This window comes from Lepisosteus oculatus, chromosome 19 (assembly GCF_040954835.1).
Source record: "Lepisosteus oculatus isolate fLepOcu1 chromosome 19, fLepOcu1.hap2, whole genome shotgun sequence".
Lineage (NCBI taxonomy): Eukaryota > Metazoa > Chordata > Actinopteri > Semionotiformes > Lepisosteidae > Lepisosteus > Lepisosteus oculatus.
Genome location: NC_090714.1, coordinates 9,175,294 through 9,198,104, shown reverse-complemented (window position 1 = coordinate 9,198,104; position 22,811 = coordinate 9,175,294). Strand labels below are relative to the sequence as shown.

The following is a 22,811-nucleotide window of genomic DNA, read 5'->3' as shown; positions in this document are numbered from 1 at the left end:
GAGAATTAACCCAGTTGCACTGACTGTGTGAACTATGTTATTCCATTAGTCACATTCTACATGGTTTTCCAGTTTATATCAATGCAAAACTTGAACTTGAAAAAGAGCAAATTAAAAAACATAATACAAGACAGCCTACTCTGTTTTTGTTTCAGTTAAAATACTTAGGATCGGGACAAATGCCAGCCTTCTTCAAGTTCCATTTATGGTCAGATTTTGTGTTGGTAAAAAAAAGTAGCTTGAGCAAGAACCCATAATCCCAATCCAATGAGAAACAGGAATCTACTTCACTACAGTGTGAAGGAATTCTGTATCTTGAAGTTTGGGCTTGATTCCAAGGCCTTCAGGAACTGCAGTGTGATGATTTCCTGAACATCAAAGTCTTGAGTCAGAATACCATTAACTGCCAAATTCAAAAGGTCTTGCAGTGCTTTGTATTATGTGAGAATTTCTATGGTGGTTTTTGAGGTTCCCTGAGCCTCCCTTCATTCATTCAGTTCATTCAGATATTGAATTGCTTAAACAACTTCCAGCTATTTAGCTGTTAGTTTAAATGTACAACCACTGGGAGCCTTTACAACAATATTGCAAAAGGTGTCCTGTCAATTCAGCAGTATTTTCTGTTGTTTTCAATATATTAAATTGGTGTGAAATTCCATATTCAATTTTTCAGTTGTATTTTAAAAAATTCAAATTTGTTAAAATATTATTTTTAAAATAAAGATTCACTCTCCAAGTTCTGTCACTTGAAGCAGATAATATTAGTATCACAGTAGCCAATCAGTGAACCTTTTAATGTTAATGTTAATTTAATTTAATGTTGCTTTATTAGCCCTATACAATTTATTGCATTAGGAATTCATCTTTTCGCATACCCCAGCTTGCTCTCCATGAGACACAGACACACAGACAGGGAGAGAAGCTCAGGGTCAGAGCGCAGGGTCAGCCATTGTACAGCAACCCTGGAGCAGTTGGGGTTAAGGGCCTTGCTCAGGGGCCCAATAGAGTAGGATTCCTCTGCCGGCTGCAGGATTTGAACTGGCAACCTTCCAGTAACAAGCACAGATCCTTAGCCACAGAGCCACTGCTCCACTCTGCTTATACATTTATATCTAATTTTAACCTTATATCTACATCTTTAGTAAAAGTAAATTTAATTTCTTAGCATCTCTCTCTGCCGTTTGAAAATTGAATATATAATTTTTAATAGGTTTAGATTGCTGTCTTATATATTGCAAACTTTGTGTACTGGTGATCTGTATGAATACAAATCACTGGCATTATACTCTTTATTTTCATTGGAGAAAGTTTTGAATAGTATTTTTATAACCTTTCAAGATACAGCTGCATATTCTTGTTAATTCTCTTTATTTTTCTAACCACAGTAGTAGGTGTTGCAGAATGAGGCTTCCTCTATTGTTTAATGATCGTAACTTCAGTGCTTCAGAAATGTTTTTTAGTACTTCAGAAAAGTTTCTTCAAACTGTGTAATGTAGAGTAGCGTTTATATAAATATGACATCTAGTTTGAAAATTGTCTTGGATTTTAAAAGACTTCTAAAACATAAGTTTTGGTAAAATCAGATATGTAAAAATCAGATCAGAAGCTTTTCTGTATACATTTCATAACAGCAAATCAGTAAGGTCATGTTCACTTAGTCTGTTTAGCATAGTCATCAAGTCCATTTAAACATTTACACAGGAGTGATAATCCTATGAAATTGTGTAAAAAACTGAGGTTTGATTAGCCAGTCATGGAGTAAGATGCAAATCAGAGTATATAAAAAGAGTATTGTAACAGTAAAGTATCCAGTACATCAAACAACATAGAGGTTAAGACATGTAGGTTATGTGAAATGATTTCCATTTTTTCTATGTTTTCAACCTGTCCACCTAGTGCAGGGATCTCCAACTCTGCTCCTGGAGATCCTCAGTTCATCACATTTCACATTTTTCAATCACCAATTTCTAGACATGGAACAATTACCCTGTGCTCATAATGCAGATAATTTGTTAAATTAAGTAATTTACAGTCAAGACTGTCAAGGAAGAGGCCTTCCTTTCTTAATTGAAAAAAATACTTGGATTATTAAAAAGCTTGGAGATGTTCTTAATCTTTATAAATATGCGACCTGTATAACTAAATGGTTTGGGTCTCTCTAGGACAAGAGTTGGAGACCGCTGCTTTAGCATTTATCTTTGATGTGATGCACAATGTGACAAGTCAAAATGTTCTTCATCCAGCACAAGGGTTATTTGTTACTAGCCACTTAGTGTGGTTAATAAGGTAGGATACTGATTTTTTTATTTTTCATAATCAATTTCAGAGTTATATCCCAAGCAGGCAGGATATCCTGCTGGCAAGAAAGGCCACCAAAGGGATTGTGGAGCATGACTTTGTCATCAAGAAGATCCCATTCAAGATGGTGGATGTGGGAGGTCAGCGCTCACAGCGACAGAAGTGGTTTCAGTGCTTTGATGGCATCACCTCCATTCTCTTCATGGTGTCCTCCAGCGAGTATGATCAGGTGCTGATGGAAGACCGCCGCACCAATCGTCTGGTGGAGTCCATGAACATCTTTGAGACTATTGTCAACAACAAGCTCTTCTCCAACGTGTCCATCATTCTCTTCCTTAACAAGATGGACTTGCTGGTGGAAAAGGTGAAGAAGGTCAGCATCAAGAAGCACTTCTCCGACTTCCAGGGAGACCCTCACCGACTGGAGGATGTGCAGGCCTACCTGGTCCAGTGCTTTAATCGCAAGAGGCGGAACCGAAGTAGACCCCTCTTCCACCATTTCACTACTGCCATCGACACAGAGAACATCCGCTTCGTCTTCCATGCAGTCAAGGATACCATCCTGCAAGAGAACCTCAAGGACATCATGCTGCAGTGATCGCACCTCTCTTGAGTGCCTTGCGTCCATTCCTGTGCGATTGAACACATTCAAAGTGCAGATGAAAGTTGCTCTCCTCCCCATCTAATGACAGTAGTATAACTCCTAGGTTTTATAGGTGTCAAAAAAAATCCAGGTCTTCTAAATTTTTAACCAATATACCAAATAACAGATTAATTTACCACATTTTCATCTACAGTGGTAAGAGCTATATCTGATGAAAGCATTTGTCCTGCTTAGTTATATATAATATTCCATGCACAGGATCAAACATTTATTTTTCACAAGTATCCATTATTTTTCCCATTGGTTGTAAACCCTTTAATTGTATATAGATAGTGTTAATATACAGTATGCAAATTAACATCGTTGTGGCTATATAATAGTATTGCACTAAAGACTATTGCATATACTGCAGTTATATCAAACTGAGATCTAAGTGCCTGTGTGACAGATTAGTTTCTTCATTGTTTGAATTTACAGCAGTGTTTCTGACAGCTTGTTAACAGCCATTTTCCCCCTAAGGTGTCAGAATAATGAATTCTATAGACACCGAAGGTTAAGGGGAATATAAAAACATGTATATGTGTTTTTTTAGTCTGCACCGCCTTTGTCAAGAATGCTTGTAATAGGAAGGGACAGGTGCCAACTAAAATCATATCAGATATACTTCTTAATTTGTATAGCATTTTTAAAGATATGAGAACAAAAAGTATTTTGGGGGGGGTTCGAAGGAGAGAAAAACCTATTTTGCATTATCTAGTGTTACGGGGTAAAAGGCAATATATAGGGTATTCTGTCTAACAAGTAATTCAGACTACTGTAGTGGAACTGCTTTAACATAAGATCCTTCCTTTTAGGACTGAAGTGTTATTTAACTGTTAACTGTTGTGTCTTCTTTCAGTGTGCCTCCAGATCCAGTCTGAAAAGCCTAGCTATAAGCACTGGAAGCCAAAACCAAAAACTGAAAGAATTCAATTTATAGCATATGTATTATTAAGAACTGTAGAGAACATTAACTGAACAATTAAGTTTAAAGCTTTACACTGCCATCTGTTAATGTTTTTTAAAAGCCAATAGCCTTAAAATTAACAACAAAGCTGAATTTTTAAGCTTCTACAGCACTGATTTAACCAGTAACCTGACAGCACGCTCATTGTGCTGAAGGTATTTGTAATGGGATTCATATTTTTACAGCTGTTTAGTTAAAGCAATGATTAAATGACTTTCCACATTATCACCATATCACCTCCTTAGTTAAAATATCTACTGGTGAACACTAATACTAGTTAATTCATGTTGTTTTTGTGTAGCTTTTATTTAGGCAGAATAAAACCTTGGGACACATTTTTATATGACAGTAGATAGCAGTATGATGAGAAGCAGAAGTTAGAAGATTGCTTTTTGTCCAAGTATAGGCTATAGTGCCTATGACACATCCCAGTGTGATAGAGTTCCAAGTCAATGCCTTCTTGATATTTGATATAATGTCTTTCCGTCTTCACTTCCGGTCATAAAGCAGAGACACTTATTGTGTAACTGCCACAGATGTGCACTTTGCTTAATCAGCAATTCTCCATTTAACCCTTGATTGTCATTACAACTCTATTCTTGAATATGACCATTAAGTGCATACAGCAGTGTGTCAAACCTCTTTCCTGCCTAGTCTTGTTCTTAGTGTTTCCTGTAGCTGTATAATTGTTGCGTTTTCTTTGAAAATGAATAATAATCTGATAATTTAACAAAATATAACATTTCCTTGTGTCTCCATATTGAATTTTTAGTAAAGCCAAAATACTTAACTGATTTATGGCTCAAATAGCCCAATTCTTTTTCTTAAATCCTTCAAAATGTAATTTGGAGTGAAGGGAGGCTTTACTCAGTTTTTAAAGAATATGAATACCACTGTACATTGTAGATTTAGGAGATTGTTAGTGTTCATTCCAAAGGTGTAATTTACTTTCCGTTGTAACACACAGCTCTAATATATTGAATCCTCAGGTCTATATTGGTTTTGTCAATATGGATGGATGAGCTTAAAGAAAAATGCCATTACGATGTACAGACTTTTATAGGACAGTCTTCTGTAAACATTATTTACGTAATGGTTTCTAAATTCTGAAAAAAGCAAAATGTGTATATTGTAAATATTATGTATAAAGTGTGTCTTCCATTGTTTGTAACCCCTTAGTGTATTTTAACCTTTATTTTAGTATTATTGCTCCTGATATCAGATTTCAAAGTCACACTTTTTTATGAAAGATGTCAATAGAGCTCTGATTGATTCAAAACTAACAGATGTTTCATTGTTTCTTTATTTTGCAGGCACTTGGTTCTTTAAATTGAATTCTTGACTAAAGCTATTAAATTAGTCACTAAGAGTCCTTAAATTCACAAAATTGCATGTAACTGGAGTGGAAGAGTGTTATTTTTAGTAACAAATATTTTTTGTTGTGGAGGAAAAGGTTTGGAAAACCTGGCATTTAACAACATATTATAGAACCTAGTGATTCCAGAATAGCATTCCTACTAAAGTTGTCCTGAAGATGTCCTATATTTTTTACTGATAAATGATGGTATTTGTAATTTACATTTTTTGCACTAGAAATCTAATATGTGTTTCAAGCATGTTTTGCAAGGTTTTTGAAAGATACTGGGTTGTAGTAGTGTCCAGTAGGATCCCCTGGGGATAATACCTTTGTTCTACAGATGTGTGATTGACCATGTAGCTAACCTATTATGTTGCATTTGTAGGGCTTTAATGCTAAGAGATAATTCTGTTCTTTTTCCAAATAACTTTTAGGTATTTGTCATGGGCACAAAAAATTAAGTCCTGGATTTAAAACGAAAAGACTGCAAATAGAAATAATTTATCAAGTTAAGGGACATTATATGGGTCAGTATTCTGGAGCTCACAACTAATGAAATAAGTTAACTTCTCACATTTAAATTATGCTGATTTGTCTAAAAACTGGCAAATACAGAATGGCTTAACAGTGAATGTTTTATGTGTATCTGAATTATGATCATTTTTAAGTAATCTTTTCCTGTAATCTGGTTTTGTCATCAGTATTTGCTTAAATAGATTCTGCAAACTTAATACATTTCCTCAGATTGATTCCACCTGGTATAATATATAGGCCTCACGTAACACTGTAGTGTATTCAAATTGTTCTTCTTATTAACTTTATTTCCTTTACATCCTCTCCATATCGGGAACATGCAGTAGACCCCTCTGATTTTCCAGTCCTAATGATATATTTGTTGCTTGTCACATCTCATAAGTTTTTTGACTGATTAAAATAGTGCTTTTGTATGTTGGGAGTGGATTTTGTGCTGTGGTACTTCAGAGGAATGAGAACTTGCGTGATGTTATTTTGGAATTACAACAGTTTACGTTGAATGTGAAAAGTGCTGTTGTTCTTTATGATTAGTAAAGGTGAAAAGTGGTACAAGGTGTCAAAGGAAAATCTAAGGTTTTGTTTCTGGAACAAAGGAACTTGAACTGATCAACATCTGTCCTTCAAATTAGTAAAAGTTAACCAACATTTTAATCTTGCCAGCTTGAAATAAATTCTGGTCTCCTGGCTTGCCCTGTAATCAGAAGACTAAATTTGCTTTTGCTGAAAAAACTCCTATAGCCAGGATTAATTTGGAACTGACTTACATTTTAAAGCTTGTAAAGTTCATTTATATTCCCCTAGCTTCCCACACACCCATATCATCCCCTAACAGGCCTCTTTATTTAAAATGGAAAACATCTAGCACAGCTAAATGCCAGTTAAGAAAGACTGTTGTTTAGTCTGTCTGAGTAGCAAAAGTCCCACAAAACAATTTCTGATTTTATGAAAGCCTTAATAAAAAAGACAGATATTGACCTTTAGTCCCTTGCTGATTAGAGACATGAACATGAAAATTAGCTTGGCTATCAAATATAAGACTTTCATTCTTATGATGACCATTTAAAATTATCATGTGTTTATTTTAAGAACATAATATAATGGATTGTGGTTTGTTTTCCGGATATGATATAATGTCCAAAGGAATTATCAAGACGTTATCTGATTTTAGAATTTGAGATACAAAAATTTAAAAAATAATAGAACTGGATATAAATGCATTGGTTTATGTAAATATGAAAAAAATATGTTTACAATGAATTTAATATTTAAATTTCTTGATCTGAGTGCCATGAAACTTCACCTTTGTGAGTGTTACACATCATGTTTGATGCTTTGTTGTGAAAAAGTACTTTAAAAACAAAATTAGATCTGATTTGCTATAACCAGAAAACCAGGAGTACCAAAATTATGTATTTCAGCTTTCAGGCCTCTTTCATTCTTCTTCTATAGTGTTTCATTGAGAGTGTAAAACCACATGGTTGTTCTCTGTTCACTTTATTTAGCACAGTGATTGTAATGAAAATGTCCCTTGATTGTAAAAAGTTTTAAATTCTGAATTGATTAACTGTATTGCAGTTGTTCTGTATATATGAATTGTATAAATACATTAAATATACTATATGTTGATTGAAGGTTTTTTTTTTTAGATTTTATTTGGCAGCAAGCCATGTCCTGCATTCTCCTTAAAAATGTTATACTGTAAGCCAGGGTTAGATGTCTGGTAATCACCATATCTAATGCACAAAGATGCCACTGCAGAGAATATGCTTCTGTTAATAAGAGAGCAAGTTTATGGCCTTGATAAATGCTGAGCAGTAGCTAAAATAAATTCAGTGCATCAAGATATTATAAAGACAATTATGCTGTTACTGACAACCTAATTCTTTAACAATTGGCATTCCTTTCGAAATCATTAACCTGTATTAGAGGTTAAGAAGAATAAATATTTTGTTAAAAAAGGTTTTTCTACCTCCTCAAAGTTACTGTTAAAAACAGTTCTTTCAAAACATTGAAAGATTCATCTTGTCCCCACAAAGGGAGAATAAGATGGAGGCCCATAGTGGACATTCAGCTGACTGGGTAAGTGTTGAGGATCACTGAGCTTGGATGATATAGTAATGATAAAAAGTACTGCAGAGTACTTTTTCAACTGCTTCTGAATAGACAAAGTCTAATAACTTGTGTATTATTATGTAGAAAACTAATATTACAAACCAAGGAAAAATAAATTAAGCAGTATACAGTGTACATGAGTGTGAGTGTGTTGGAATGCATGGACTTTACTTTCAAGGTCAAAAATATGGTTTACTGAGTTGTGCAAGAGTTAATAAGCACAGGAAGTTTTATCTCCAGGAGTCTGTGGTTACTTATTTAATTTCTGTCTGAAGCTTCATTAGTTCAGCAGAATTTAATACTCTGAGCTTTTTACCAGTTGTGATTACCTGCTTTAAATACCAAAATCAGATGGAAATACAGGACCTAGAAAATGGTGGATTTTGAATCATCCTACATCCATAGAGTTTCTGGATGATTAATGATGTCTCTAAAACAGTTAAATCTTAGATGTGAGACAAAGACAAAACAGGAAAAGATACAGCCAGATTTCTGCCTGTTTTTATTACTGTGAAATTAAACTTCATATTTTTTATTAATCATGTCTGAGTTTATTATAAGGTTTTCAGGTCGATCAACATCTTGTACTGTTGTGTTAGTGAGTTCTGCTATCATGAAAATGCGGATAGTTCATTTTTAACCTTGTTAAAACCTTTTTACTGCCATTGTATCAAATGAACCCGATACATTAGGACACAAAATAAATACTCTTCAGATAACCCTTTAGTAAATGGGCACATTTCACAGTGGAACCAAGATGCAATCAGGAAACTTACAAGGACTCTTTTTCAAGCAGGCCATGGATTGAGTAAAATCTCATGACTCTTGTTATCTAAACATTTCCTTGAGGCTCAATTTAATTGAACCAAAAGCTGAACTCTGATATTTAATAATCTGCTATCATCACAGAGCAAATGGGCAGACACCAGCTGAGGCCCACTGGGAAGGAAATCCAGTTTAATATTTTTTAGCATTTTTTTAAACTAGTTAAACAATCAGACAGGTTAAATGTCTGATTGTTGACGGAGAACATTGAATATGAAGGAAAGTGCCAAGTGACAAAAGACTGAAGAATAGCACTTTGTTGGGAGGTTTAAGACCCGATGACAATCCCAGTGTTTTTCTTTTGCCTTCTACAGCGAGCCAACTCCTGAATTCTGAACAAGTCTCTGAACAATGATGAACAGGAGATGTTTCTGTGTGATGCTTGCCTGAATTTGTTTTCAAAACCCTGGACCAGTAAGAAGTGCTCCGATTTGTTTCAGTTCTAGGACATGCTACTTAAGGTTAGAAGGCGTGACTACAGAAAAGATTTAATTATTTCCCTAACATGTTTTCTTTCTTGGATCTTCTTATACTGTCATTCACATGCACATTGGGACTATAATCCTTTTCTACACTACTTGGAGACATTAGCATACTGATGTAGTAGGACTAGATGCATTTTCAGAGGTCACAATGAATTTAAGGATTTGAACTAAAAACAACAAAACAGGAGTGATGCCTATAGAATCTACAGCCAGCTCTCAGTAGTTATTTTTATGTTGTAGGCCAAAATTGCAAACTGGATCTTTACAGTACATACATGCACAGAATATAACATCACATTTGGAAGATGATGTAATTTATTTTTCCATAGCATAGTATTTGACATTTAATTATACTTTTGTATATTTCCATTAGAGCTATAAGGTGAAAACAGTCTTTTAAAATTAAAACTCCCATACTCATACTGTATGGTGCTTGTCTAATTATATTAATGTCTTTATTATTTACACTGCATCACAGTCTTGCACTTTTTAACAATTTTATTTTAACACATACCACACCTACAGAAAAGCATATTCACACTATGAAACTTTTGTCGAAGAAAGCTAATGTTTGTGCCCTTTGTACAGCAGGGGACGAATACTCTGTATGTGATAATACAAGCTCTTGGGATTAAACGTCAGGAGTTAGCACTGATATCCATGGGTTATCAGATGTGGTTATTGTTTTAATCTCTTCTGAAACTGATTTGTTTTCTTTTAGTGAGACAGGTTACATGGATAACACCCTCATTCAATCTATAATACATTCAATCTTCCCCACTATCATCAAACAAATGAGACATTTTCAGCTTCCTTGAGCTCAGCTTCCTACATAAAAGGGAAAACTTCTGCCCAATAATTGTTTTCAAACGTCTGTCCTCTTTAGGAGCCTCAAGAGATACCCTTACAATAGGCACTCGGTCTAGGATGGTACTGTGAGGGGGCAAAGCATCCACAAGATTGTCCAACTGAGAGAGCTTGTCTTCTGGAACTTCAGTCTCAAGGTTCGTGATGCACAAATCCAGCCAAGCTTCATAGTCCTGAAGTGGGTCTGCAAAAAGTTCAACACACACCACTGTTTCCTCGCTTCTCTGAGTCTTGCATGTGCCAGAAAAGGAAAACAAAGCTGCAGCAGTAGGATGTCCATCATGTTCCAATGCACGAGCAACAGAGACTTCCTGGTTTTCTGCATTTGGGCTGACGGTCTCCAAGGTTGCAGACAGAGGCTCTGACACATTCTCACAAGAAATGCCAGAGTCGGAGCTGAACAAGAAAGGATCCTCTAAAGTAATTCTGTCCACATTGTCCTTGGGGATCCAGGTGAAAGAAGCATGTTGGCACCAGGCCTGAAGCTTCTGTTGAAAAGGATAAAAAATTGGAGGGATATCTGATTAAGTCTCTCAGAGTTAAAAACGTTCGTTGGTCATGTGACCTATTTGGTCATGCAACGTTTTCTAGTTTACATCAAACTGTAATTTTTAGATATTAACAAACATGATCATATTAAATACAAATGTTTAAGAAGCAATCAAAAAGAACAAAAAATGTCATATATTGTAATGTTTATGAAGTGTTTACAGTGAAAGTACAAAAAACAGCTGGTAACCCTGAATAATTAGCTGAATAACAGTTAAGGGGGACTGTCTCTATCTCCAATATAAATAATAAGATTCCTGTTTAAAAAAGAACAGATGATGCCAATTAGTAGCAAACGTTGTACTACTTTAATGGAGATCACTTCATAGGGTCATCATCACTTACCTGAGAAGTGTGGGACTTTGGCTTGTTTGGCACTTAATCTGTTAATTTAGAGCTCCCCCTAATGTTGAAATCCCAAACCAGAATTAAAAAGAGCTGTGTAACTATTCATTCGTTTCTCTTCAAAGCTCCAGAAGCTAGATTTGAGGCTGCAGAGGTGAATCTGTTTCAAGACAAATTTGTTTTGGCAGACAACGCAGTTTTTTTAAATTATATATACATACATCTATGTTATCGAACTGTATTGCATATAGCTTTCTATTAAATGCACAGCACTAGACAAGTAAATTTCTTTCAGGAGACTCCCACATATTGGCCTCCCACATATTTGTGCATTTAATTAAAATGTAGCTTTCTGTACTTCACAGAACATGATAAGTTGTACAAGATACAAAATTACATTTTCACAGTGTCATCCAGTCAGATTCAACAGAGGTTTAAAAGTGGAATTCCCAAAAAAAACTTTCAAAATTTATCACAAGTCTGTAGAGTTTAATTTGGAGTCTGGAAAGCTGCCTTACAATATGTGACAATATAGTACAGTATGCATCATGGTCTTTACCTTGTAGCGCTCTAGCAGAGTGAAGCCCAGGGCAAACTGTAGCTTCCTGAGGCAGATGGGACAGAGGTCTGTGGGCCTGAGGAACACTTCGTCCTGGCTTGTCACTCCTTGCATTGCACACCGCAGCCATCGGCAGTGCTCCAGGCCTACCAGGTGACACACTTCATGACTGACCACCTTGAAATCAAATATTGCCAAGTGAGACATGCTATTGTAGGCTTCCTGAGCCATGACTGTGCTCACTAATGACAACGTATCACCTGTGTCCAATGAACTAATCAAATAATCAGATGTGCTTCTGCCACACTCTCTCTAGTGGATCATGGTCACCCACAAATCATCAATTACTCAAAATTAAGCAAAAAACTTTTAATCTATATCTTAAAATGGAATCCTTTCAAATGTATTGAAACATACAAACACAATAGAGTGATAAGTTTAATTTGCTGCACAGTATGTAATGTTTAAATCTATATAGCTCTAGTATTTGTAATATGGCAAAATTATACCCTATAAAATTAAAAATACCAACTAATCACCAGTAAATAACCAATAAATGTATCTGGTCACACCAATCATTTATGACACCCAAAGAAGGCTCCGCAGCCGAAACGTTGTGATTCCTTTCTTCTCTTTTCAGCATGGAATAAACCTTTACTTGTTCCTGTAGTAAGATAAAGTCCAGTGTGATCTTCCTAATGCTTTTCCTGCTTCTGGAAAAAAATGAAATTTAAAAAACCTTCCATTCTATTTGAGAGTTACCTGATATGTCTGTTTCATTATAGGTAGTATTGATAGGAATATACAATGAGCGTATTAAATGAATACATTATGTGAGCATAAAATTGAAAATGTATCACTTTTGTGGAGATTAATAATTGTAACAAAGTCCTGGGATGAAAGGAAAGCATGTACACAAATACACATATAGTGACAAGCTTATTGAAATATGTACCTCATTACATTTCTTCAATTTATTTTTTTACCATGTATATATTAATTCAATAAATTCAAAATTATCATGTACTTATCTGATTTTCTAACATATTTTTATTGAAATTTGTACAAATGAAATTAGTGTTAATTGTTAAAATAATTGATTTTAAAATCAAGCATTAGGCTTACAAATGATTACCTCAGTTGTATTTAATGTTTATAATTTATCATTTTTATCAATTAGTTGTATTTTGTTTATAACATAAGCTAGAATCATGCTACCTGCACATTTATCTTGTGATCTAATTAATCCCATAAACTTGTCTAATCAATGTTGAAAATAAATCTGGTGGTAATATCTATAGCAATCTATAACACAGTTCCATCGAGTTAACAGTGATGTACAATTCCAAACCACTCACAACTAATCTCTCACTGTGAGATTGCTATGTCAAAGGCCAAACTTCAAACATCAGTGTGGGAGTGAGAAGCAGGGTTGTAACAAAAACAATTAACAGCAGTTATGATACAGACACACTCTATTCTCAGGTGTTTTATTATAGAAAAATCTCACTTAATTCTTTCAAAAGTCTCATGTCAAAATTCTAGAAGTTGGATTCTGTGCTCTCAAAACTAGACACTATATTTAAGGAATGCTCAGTGTAACCAAGATGTTTGGTTTTCAATGTAACAGTTTACTATGCTCCAGTCCTAAGAAGTTTATTTTATCCTTATAACATCAGTTTTTTATATGCACTTAATTACATATATTATAATTGATGTCTTGGAAATATTTTTGATGGACCTTTAACTACTTTAGTAAAAAAAAGATTCAAGCTTTTTATATATTATACATTAGGCACCGTTAAACAGAAGGCTTCATTCAGGGTTTGTAAAGCATTTAGGTTTTTATGTAATTTTTCCTTTCGACTGAGTGCTTAACATAAAAAAACTGAGCCATGTGGGAATAATCTTTTCATCCTTTCCTGCTGTCTGTCTCCCTCCTCACCTTGCAACACTGCAACAGTTCATTCAGAGTTAAGGTTTCTGGCTGCTCTTTCACATGCTGACTTTCCTTTCTGAGATGGTGAGTTTCAGCTTTCCATTCACCTGCCTCAGGCACTTTCTCTGAAGTTCTCCCAGATAATCGGGAAAAGCTGCAGACACCTACTGCTGCACAAAAGGTAAAGAGAATATATTAAAATCTAGTATAGTCTGTAAAAATACAATGTTACATACTGCTTTATATTGCCACAACATTTTTGATGATTTAATGTTCTGTGTAAAGTAGTTAATGTTCTTCATGTTTACTACATTATTTGATTTTTGAAATATGGCATGTTTTTACTATTCATTCTCATTGCTCTGCTATTAATTTCCACAGTGTCCGTCATGATCTATCTACTGTTCTGCATTTTAACAGACTCTTATATCATTTAAATTATGCAGTTCTTGTGGCATTTCATTCTTCATTCTTTTTTATCGTGGTTTACTATGGTAAACTTTTATTAGCTTTGAGATATTTTTTCTACTGCAATGATAGCAAGTACTACTGATTAATGTATGATATCATCATTCAGTTGAGAACCTAGAAATGCAGTTTAACAGATAACTTACATAACTTACCTTGCTCATTTAAAGATTTTCCATATGTATAGTTCCATGTGTCACAGGAGTAAAGGTCACAAAAAGTCACACCAAGGACACAGAATGCATCCATAGGTTTTAACGCCATTAAGTGTTTCAGAATTCCATCTAGCAAAAGTCCAAGAAAGATGGGTTTTAGCATTATAAGAAAACAAACACCATCACTACATTACTACAAAAACAGGAGTTAAACCTTTGAGTGGCAAATGCTATCTTGTCACTTGTATTTGTTCTCACCAACATGGAGCTGGATTGTACTGGAGTGTGGAATCCGACGGATATCGCACTTTATAGACAGTGAAGATATTGATGGGAGAAACTTCACATTTAAACCCAGGAAGAACGCCCCCAAATAAGATTTGAGGTTGTCAAGGAAAATAACCATCCATTCTCCTTCTCTTTCATACATATCTGAAAACAAAAAGTGCGACTTAATGTAATAGTGGTATGGTCAGTCCATAAATGAATATAGACAGCAAGAGACAAGAAACTGTAGATAAGCTTAGGACAAACTGATAACTCAAAGTGATGTTGAGTTACAGTGTACTTGTATGAAATTTGGATAGGCAAAAGAAACAAATACTATAAGACTTACACATTTCTTTTACAAAAACATACATAACCAATACACACAAAATGTATTACAATTCAAAGAAGCACAACAAATCTGTTTACGTAGGTATTCATTGCAAATTAAAATTACCTTATAGTACTTTTATTTATTTAATTCTGCAGTTTTCAAAAAACAGTAATTTCTACACATAGACACATAAGAAGGGATATAAATGAGAGGAGACCTTTTGGCTCATTACTTTTTAATTCAAGAATCTCATACATTTTTCTATTTTAAATGAACTTTCCCTTAGTTTCCATTTGTGTTTCACTGTTGATTCTGAAGGGGTCCAGGGAGTTGACTCTGTCAGTGCCTTTGAGGTTTTTGAACATTTGCATAAGGTCTCCTGATAGTCTCTGTTCAACATTAAAAAAGACTCCGTTCTTTTGCTTGTCAGAGTTGGGCATTCCTTTTAGCCCAGTAATGTATCTGGCTGTTCTTCTTTGGATCAGTTCCAGAGCAGCAGTCTTTGCAGTATTTTTGTCTTTGCAGAACCCCTATCCTACCAATTTCCCAATTGCACAAATTACTGTGCCTGGCTAAGGCGATTTTTTGTCTTCACAGAGCTGCGGGTATCGCCACTTCAAATCAATATCTCTTTCTCTAGAGGGAGACAGAAGACCAGAGTAGAGAAATAAAAATAACTTTTCTTCTTCAGGTGAGCTTGTAAGGCTCCAGAGACAGATATAATCATATTAGATCTAGAGAGAACGATTGCCTTCTAGCTCAAGAACTACAGATGGAGAAAATCAACAACCATGCAGCTGTCAAGGAGGTGAGAATCGAGCTGAATTCCTGGTCTTTGAGGCCCTCTAGCAGAAACTAGTGGGACTTTGGCTAACTGTGTCACATATCCTTCCCCCAGCTCAAACATGTAATCTCAGAGCGCTCAGTATTGTGAGACACTGGATTCTGGAGAAGGCATTGGCATTCCCATGCAATGATCCAGCTTGGTGTTTGACCATGAACCTGCAAGGTTGAAGGTCAAGGAACCAGAAGGTGATCCAATCATTTTTGTCCTTACTGGCCTTCATCCAGGTTAACAGGGTATGGTCTGTAACAAGAGCAAATGCCCTGCCGAGGTAATAGCAAAGGGTTTCGGTATTTGATGGTGAGACATTCCTTTTTGACCACTGTATAATTTCTTTCTCCAGGGAGAAGTTTGTGTCTATGGTAAAGGATAGGATGCTCCACACTATCAGTTACCTGAGAGAAAATGGCACTGAGCCCTTTCTCAGAAGCATCAGTCTTCAGGATGAAACTCTGATTGAAGTCGTGAACTTTCAGGACTGGGTCCATACAAAGGGTCTGCTTCAGGTCTGCGAGAGCATCTGCAGATTCCGGAGCCCAGCACACCAGTTTCGGGGCAGAATGGTGGGTCGGGTCAGTCAAAGGGGTTGCCCGTTCTGCAAATTATGGGATGAATCTCATGTAATACCCAACCAGACCCCAGAAGGCTCTCACCTGAGTTTTGGTCTTGGAAACTGGCCAGTGTCGGATTTCCTTGACTTTGTCGACCTGGGGTCTCACCTATCCACCTCCCACAATATAGTCAAGTAATGTGTGAAGCCGAAGCGTCTTTTTGCAGGATTGATGTGCGGGCCGTCATCAGCTGGTGACAAGAATACACCCAAGCACTGTAATAGGTTAGGATCCCAGGCCTTGGTGAAGATCACAAGTAGGCAGAGGCATTGAAGCAGAGGTCGAAGGAGGGGATCCGTCATTCTTTGAAAGGTGGCTGGAGCACTATGGAGACTGAAGGACAGGACATTGTAATGGGACAGACTGGTGGGTGTAGAAAAGGCAGTTGTAGGTTTGGCTTCTTCCAAGAGGGGGATCTGCCAATAACCATTAGTGAAGTCCAGGGTTGCAAGAGATTTTGGCTTCCTCAACCTCTCAGAAGCTGATTGACACTAGACATCAGATATACTGCACATGGAAACAAGAGACTTCATTCAGTTTCCTGAAGTCAGGAGCCATCAGGTTTTGGTACCAGGACGCTAGAACTGGACTAACGGCTATTACTTTCCTCGATTATATCAAGATCCAGTATTTTCTGGACCTTCCAACAGACTTCATTTCATTTGCCTTCAGGGATACAATAAGGGGAAAGGCTTGCAAATACTCCAGGGGCGTTACAATGTAGTGTTGAATGAGGTGTGTGCACCAGGGAAGGAGAGAGAAAACAGTGGTGTTACGATGCAGTAATGCGGTAGCTTCCTTGCTCTCTTTTGGAGCGAGATTGGGAGAAAGCACTTTAGAAGCATCTGTTGAGCAAGTGAAAATGCAGAAGCAGTGGGCTGTGGTCCCCTCCTCTAAAGAATAGTCTCGCCAAAGTTTTAATAGGTTGATGTGATAAATGTTTTCCTTTTGTCTATGGTGATATATTTTATTTTACATCGGCCCAGTCCTTTTGACTCCCTTATAGGGACCTTGCCAGCAGTCTTATAATTTACACTCTGTGTAAATTAGGTAGGTAGTGTGGTGTCACCGGGGGAAAAGTTAGTGTAAACAAGATGTTACTCACACCACACGGTTCTTCTCCGTTAATTTTGTCCGATTATTTGCTGATCCCAATCCATAATCCGTTCTCTCTGTCCTTAAACAATCCAAATTCCAAAGACCATATATCCACAAAAATCCACTCCGTATCCAAGCTGCAAACTATAAATCTTAATCTGTAATCCTTTCGTTAGTCCGTTATACCTTAATTCCTTTAAACACAATCTTACTCCTGCTCTTCCACCAAAACACATTCACCTCATCGGCTTCCGCGCTGGCTCACTGCTTCCGGGGCATTTATATTTTGTTTCCTGATGTGGCTCACCTGTGTCTCATTGTTTCGCTGCATAGGCCTTTTCCAAAAGCGGGTCAGCTGGTTCTCCTTGGTGGCCATTTTGCTCAGGTCTATATCAAGTATATTAAGTGTTTCGTTGTTTCATTCTGGAAATACCGGTTATAAATTACCCTTCAAATGGTCATCTTAAAGTAGTAAAAACATCACCCAGTCCTTTAGTTAAAAGGTTCAAGTTTCGGCCCACATATCATAGATGCTTCTACCTGTTCCTGAAGGTAACAAGTCTGAGCTGCTGTTGTCTCCTGGACAATGGACAACTGTGTTTGGAGAACTTCCTGAGCCCTCTGTTGTAGCATATTGGCCTCCTGCTGTGTGACAACAGACTTTTATGACGGTCTGAATGGCTTCCTCAAGGACAGAAACATGGTCATGTTGACCTCGTGAACAATGCAACCCCACATTGGGCATCAAAAATGTCAACGTGTGAGGATTTGAATGGAACTGTGGGTATTGCTGGTTCAAATCAATATCTCTTATCAATATCGAGGGAGACAGAAGACCAGCATGAGGTCACTTTGAGAAAGAAAACGTTTCCTTCTTCAGGCGAGCTTGTAAGGCTCGAGAGATGGATATAATCTCATTTGATATACAGAGAACGACTGTGTCCAAGCTTGAGAGTGACAGGGTTCTGAAAATGAATGAACTAACGTCCGCGTGGGCATCTTATGTCGCTGCTCCTCTGAGTGGGAGCAGCTGCTGGCTATAAACTGTCAATAATTGCATTCTGTCAAAAGAGGTGCAGCTGTCAAAGAGGTGAGAAGTGAACAGAATTCCTGGTCATTTCAGGATGTCTAGTGGTTATTATCGGGACTTCGGCTCACTGTGTTACACTACATTAAGTGCCATCTGCCAAAAGTTTATCTTGGACCCTATCTACATTTTTTTAATTTCCTTTGTAGCTACTACAGTGCTAATCTTCCTACAGTATTTTGGTATGATCTGTTAACTTGATTTGTTTGCTAACTGTCCCAAATCTAGATCATTGATACAAAATAGGAAGAGCAGTGGTCTTAATATATTAGCTGTATTATTCCCCTGATAACATCAATACTATTGATGTAATGAGGAGCATTTACTTCTTAATTGTTTTCTGTTTTCTATCCATGAATCATTTCTTAATCCAAATACACGTATTTTTACAGGATGCTTACTGTCTGCAATTTGAGTTATTTAGAGCTTCCATGACCTTACACATAATAGAAGCAAGCATATAATTACGTGGTTCACTTTTGCAACATATTTAATGGGTGTAACGTACATTAGCAACTTTCCCATTAAAGTTTTCCATAAAATGGATGTTACTGGTTGTTTTGAATGACTGTTGAGTTTTTGTTAGTGTCCTAAAAATAAAAATGTCATAATTCCATAAAATTTCCATTCACTTTCTAGTTGTTTTTTTCCAATTCAGGGTCACAGGGAAGCCAGAACCTGTCCTGGCAAGCAACAAAAGCAGAGCAAGGTGAATAAAATCTTATTTCTTCAAATACAATTGCTAAAATGCCATCATGTCATGGACATTTGTTTCAAGTTCTTTTATGCTAATATTGTTTAATGTAAAATTATTTCCTCAGCCTTAGGCGTATTGTTGATTTTTTATTTGGTAAGCAATTGAGAGAAATACAGTCTTATTTAGTGCATCAGTCATTTTCCTTTAATTATCTAAACAAGTGGTTCTTTACCTGGGGTGAACACACGCCCCTAGGGTTGCGAGAGACCCTTTTCTAAGGATTCGAGACATTCCATATTTTTTTTCAAAAGTAAATAATTAAATTACGTAAATGATTTTTGATCGGGGTGCACAGAACAGATTTTGAGAACCAAGGCAGTGCAGGTTGCAGTAAAGGTTATGAACCACTGATCTAAAGGCTTCCTATTTTTATCTCTGTCATTATACACAATTAGGTTCATATAAATGCCAGTGACTAATATAATGACCAGTGTCCAATTGTTAAAGATTCCGCCAATGAAACCGAAACCAAGTAATGAGCCCACTTGCGGGAGCTGAAATATAACCCTGAAGGAGATCTATACTGCAAACCAAAATCAAGTCCAAAGGGGAAACCATGGAAAGTTACCGAAGCCAAGCTGTAATCCAAAAGCCGTAATCAAAGGAGTGAACCAAGAGTCCGTAACCAAAAAGTAACAATGAGGAATAAGGTGTAGCGCAACAAAGTAGCTCAAACTGAAAACCAATACTGAGCGAGCAGGTAGGGAAAAACTTTGCTTAAGTACAAGATTAGAGGGAGGTAGGGTGGTGAATACGTGCTCTTATAATTTGTCTAATTGAACTTGGGCTATGCCTTCTTCTGCCTCTTCCGTTGCCGGGAAGCAGGGATCGTAACACCAATTTATTAAGCCAAACGTGTGGGAAAGCCAAGCAATAGTGTACAAAGAATATTCAGCACTTTCAATTTACATCAACCTGAATGCAAAAAATAACACTGAATTTGTCTTACCTATTGGCTGTATGTAGATGGTTCTTTTGTAAGTGGTGCATTGGCGCCAGCGAGCAGAGTTATAGAAGCTCTCAAAGTCTTCTGGGGCTTCAGGACGACTGATAAGCCAATCAAAAGCAGTCCTTATAAGTAGTGTCTGGAAGACGATTCTATTTGGATTGTAAGCCTCAGACAAGAAGCATTTCTCTGCAGTGGAGAATGTGCTGGCATAGAGATCCTTCAGGTGAGCATTGGTAGAGATAAGAGCTTCTTTCAAAGCTTGAGGTCCGAAACAAAACTCTTGGCCCTGTTTGTGCTGAAGCATTCTGTATTACATGGATTTTCAGATGTCAGCTGAAAGAAGATGCATTTAGTTTGGTTGCTCACTGCAAGGGACTGAATAACCACATTTCAAGAGACATTTCTAGACCATGATTGCTTAACCAAGGATCACATGAAAATGGCTTGCAGAAAAAAAGTATTTTCCTGGTCTGTCATCCTAGATAACTATATATTTCCTAAACATCATATCAGATTAAAATGTACCCACAGACTGTCAAATTCTTTTAATCAGCAATTTACCGATACAGTCTTATCAATTATGATATGAGTAGTGTACAGAACATGCTTTTCGCCAAAGCAAATCTTTTCACTTCTCAAAACCATACTTTCATTTATATTTAATTATATTTATAATATTATGTATTAGTAGCTTATTTTACTATGCTATCTGAATGCAAAGTGCAAAAGAAAATATGTTTACTGAGTCCATGCAATATGTTGCAAGACAGCAACTATTTCCTTAGGACCAAAAAAAGATTATCCAGTATAGCACTCTTATATTTTTTATGAGTTACTCATCACTTCATGAAATCTACTCCTGGAGTATCCTGTTTGTTGGAATTGTTGCTGTTTAGCGAAAGAGAAATGATGGCACCACAAGCAAAACGATTCAGTATGAATGTTTCTATGAGCTTGTGATGACAAATGTCAGTTACTCAAACACTTGGCAAGAACTTCCAGAATCTGACTCACATTGAAATGTCCTGTGCAAGTTCCCCTGGACTCCAGCAAAGTCCCAATAATGTTAGATGAAAACAATAAGAAGCTTCCACAGAGAGAGAGAGAGTCTATGTCAATATTTTATAATATGTCTTTGAGAGAGAGAGAGAGGACCAAAAAGACTCCATCTTACTACAGTACATCTGGAGTGAAAGTGGCCATGTACTGGCTTTTATTCATCCATCAGGATGTAGTTTAGCAAAATATTAAAAATGGGAAATGTATTTCACAGAAGTAACAGAAATATTCCGTTAATAATATAAGAATATTTTAATATAATATTTCAGTAAGCCTCTGTGCAGTTAAAAACTAACCATCAGTATGTGCTAGGATGCGGTCAAACTCGTGAAGTGCTAGGCATAAAGCTAAAATCACGCCTTACTGTGTCTCTGTTGGGAGAAATGAGGTGTTTCATGCAAATAAAATATCTTACTTTTAAATTAACAACCGCCAGTGTCTAGCGCAATACCTCTGTAGTAAAAGTCTTTGTTTTCACATAACATATTTTCACTTTGCACCAAAGGCAAATTATTTTCTTTATGCACTTTAATTTCTCTGATACCCAATTATTGAATTTTTACAAAAAGCAGTACTTAATTCAGCTGGCGATGTAATAAAGTCATAATCAGATGCTATTGAACAAAATCCTTGTCAGTTAAGTTCCCAAGCTTGGCGTTTTTGTGGCGAACAAAATGCACTCAAGATACCTAAAGACCAGCTTGCATGAACACATACTGTACCACACAAACGTTGTAACGCGAAAAGCTTGCAGTATGATTGCTATAGTAACAAAAACAGTAGTACCGAGTTTCTAAGATTTAGTCATTTTTAACTTTCCCCTCGTCATTTATATATATATACACTGTATATTATATACAGATATGCAGTACCTCACATCTGCAACGCCAATCGTGAACGAGTATGAGTTGTCCTCTCTGGTTTACGGATGCCTTACCTGTATCATAATAATCATAGACAACTTCTTGGCAACGAATAAAACGTCTAACATTTACAGCCGCACTAAAAAATCAGGAGGTTTCAGTCGGACGTCACGAGAACATTCAGAATACTGAAAGAGCTCTGGTGATCTTGTTGATGAAAACGCAGACCAGGCGCTTTTATTAGTAAATACGTAGGTTGTTTACAGCGATCTCCGACATTCCTAAGTGTTTTATACAGCCTCTGCACCACATATCCTCGAAATGTGAAGTAGCCATCTTTATTCAGCTAACCCAAGCTCGGTGTTTTTGAAGTGGAGTGTTTATTAAGATACCAATATATAATGTATGGCGTTTTAGTAAATGGCCGATACCAAATCACTTTTAATAGTTTCGTTTTTTTTTACTAAAAGTATTATTCAAAAACGCCAATCTCAAATCCAAGATAGAACATCTCAGATGTAGAAATTCCCTTAAATTTAAATTTTACGGATCAGATTCAAAAACCGCAATCCGTTTTTCCGCATAAACCACACTTTGAGCAGGCTGCGTTTTACTGGCGTATTGACCGGATGCATTTATTAATCTTATGGTACACATAAAACTAAATATCGGTGTTCAGTCATGTCAAGATGGGTAACTTGAAACGAAATTACTGTACAACACAGTTTTTAACGTGATGTCATCTGTTAGGACAAGAACTACTGTATGTCAAAAACAAATGTCTTTAATTTTATGACCTACCCAGGAACCAAGTTTTATGTCTCTTGGCTCCCGAGATC

General features: G+C 36.4%; 2 protein-coding genes across 6 annotated transcripts in view; one reads left to right on the top strand and one right to left on the bottom strand.

Moving 5' to 3' along the window:
* gna12a (guanine nucleotide binding protein (G protein) alpha 12a) overlaps positions 1 to 7,425 on the top strand; it is a 59,134-nt gene extending 51,709 nt beyond the window's left edge. Inside the window, exon 4 of the mRNA XM_006637107.3 lies at positions 2,327 to 7,425. Within this exon, the coding sequence (XP_006637170.1) occupies positions 2,327 to 2,896 (570 nt within the window). The 3' untranslated portion in view covers positions 2,897 to 7,425. The remainder of the gene's footprint in view (positions 1 to 2,326) is intronic.
* Positions 7,426 to 9,518: 2,093 nt separating this feature from the next.
* LOC102684079 (archaemetzincin-1) lies at positions 9,519 to 22,578 on the bottom strand. Of its 5 annotated transcripts, none has more exons than XM_015360601.2 (8): positions 22,047 to 22,578; positions 20,051 to 20,383; positions 17,798 to 17,902; positions 14,362 to 14,535; positions 14,104 to 14,232; positions 13,487 to 13,647; positions 11,542 to 11,718; positions 9,519 to 10,576 (listed from the first exon to the last, which is right to left on the bottom strand). In XM_015360601.2, exons 2-8 carry the CDS (start codon positions 20,352 to 20,354, stop codon positions 9,989 to 9,991), a joined length of 1,638 nt encoding a protein of 545 aa, XP_015216087.2. In that variant the 5' UTR covers positions 20,355 to 20,383; positions 22,047 to 22,578; the 3' UTR covers positions 9,519 to 9,988. The 5 variants fall into 5 exon arrangements, with proteins under 5 accessions (XP_015216087.2, XP_015216085.2, XP_015216084.2 ...); XM_015360599.2 differs by having other exon boundaries at positions 13,487 to 13,650; positions 21,982 to 22,576; XM_015360598.2 differs by having other exon boundaries at positions 13,487 to 13,650; positions 22,047 to 22,576.
* Positions 22,579 to 22,811: the final 233 nt, after the last annotated feature.

What these genes read in the sequence shown, in the direction of transcription:
- LOC102684079 (XM_015360599.2), bottom strand. Translation starts at nt 20,354, where the DNA reads ATGCTTCAGCACAAACAGGGCCAAGAGTTTTGTTTCGGACCTCAAGCT. An exon ending in CTTGTTACCTTCAGGAACAG is followed by an intron (nt 14,536 to 17,797) that starts GTAGAAGCATCT and finishes TTTTGTTTTCAG; the next exon opens with ATATGTATGAAAGAGAAGGA. An exon ending in AAAATCTTTAAATGAGCAAG is followed by an intron (nt 13,651 to 14,103) that starts GTAAGTTATGTA and finishes CCTTTTGTGCAG; the next exon opens with CAGTAGGTGTCTGCAGCTTT.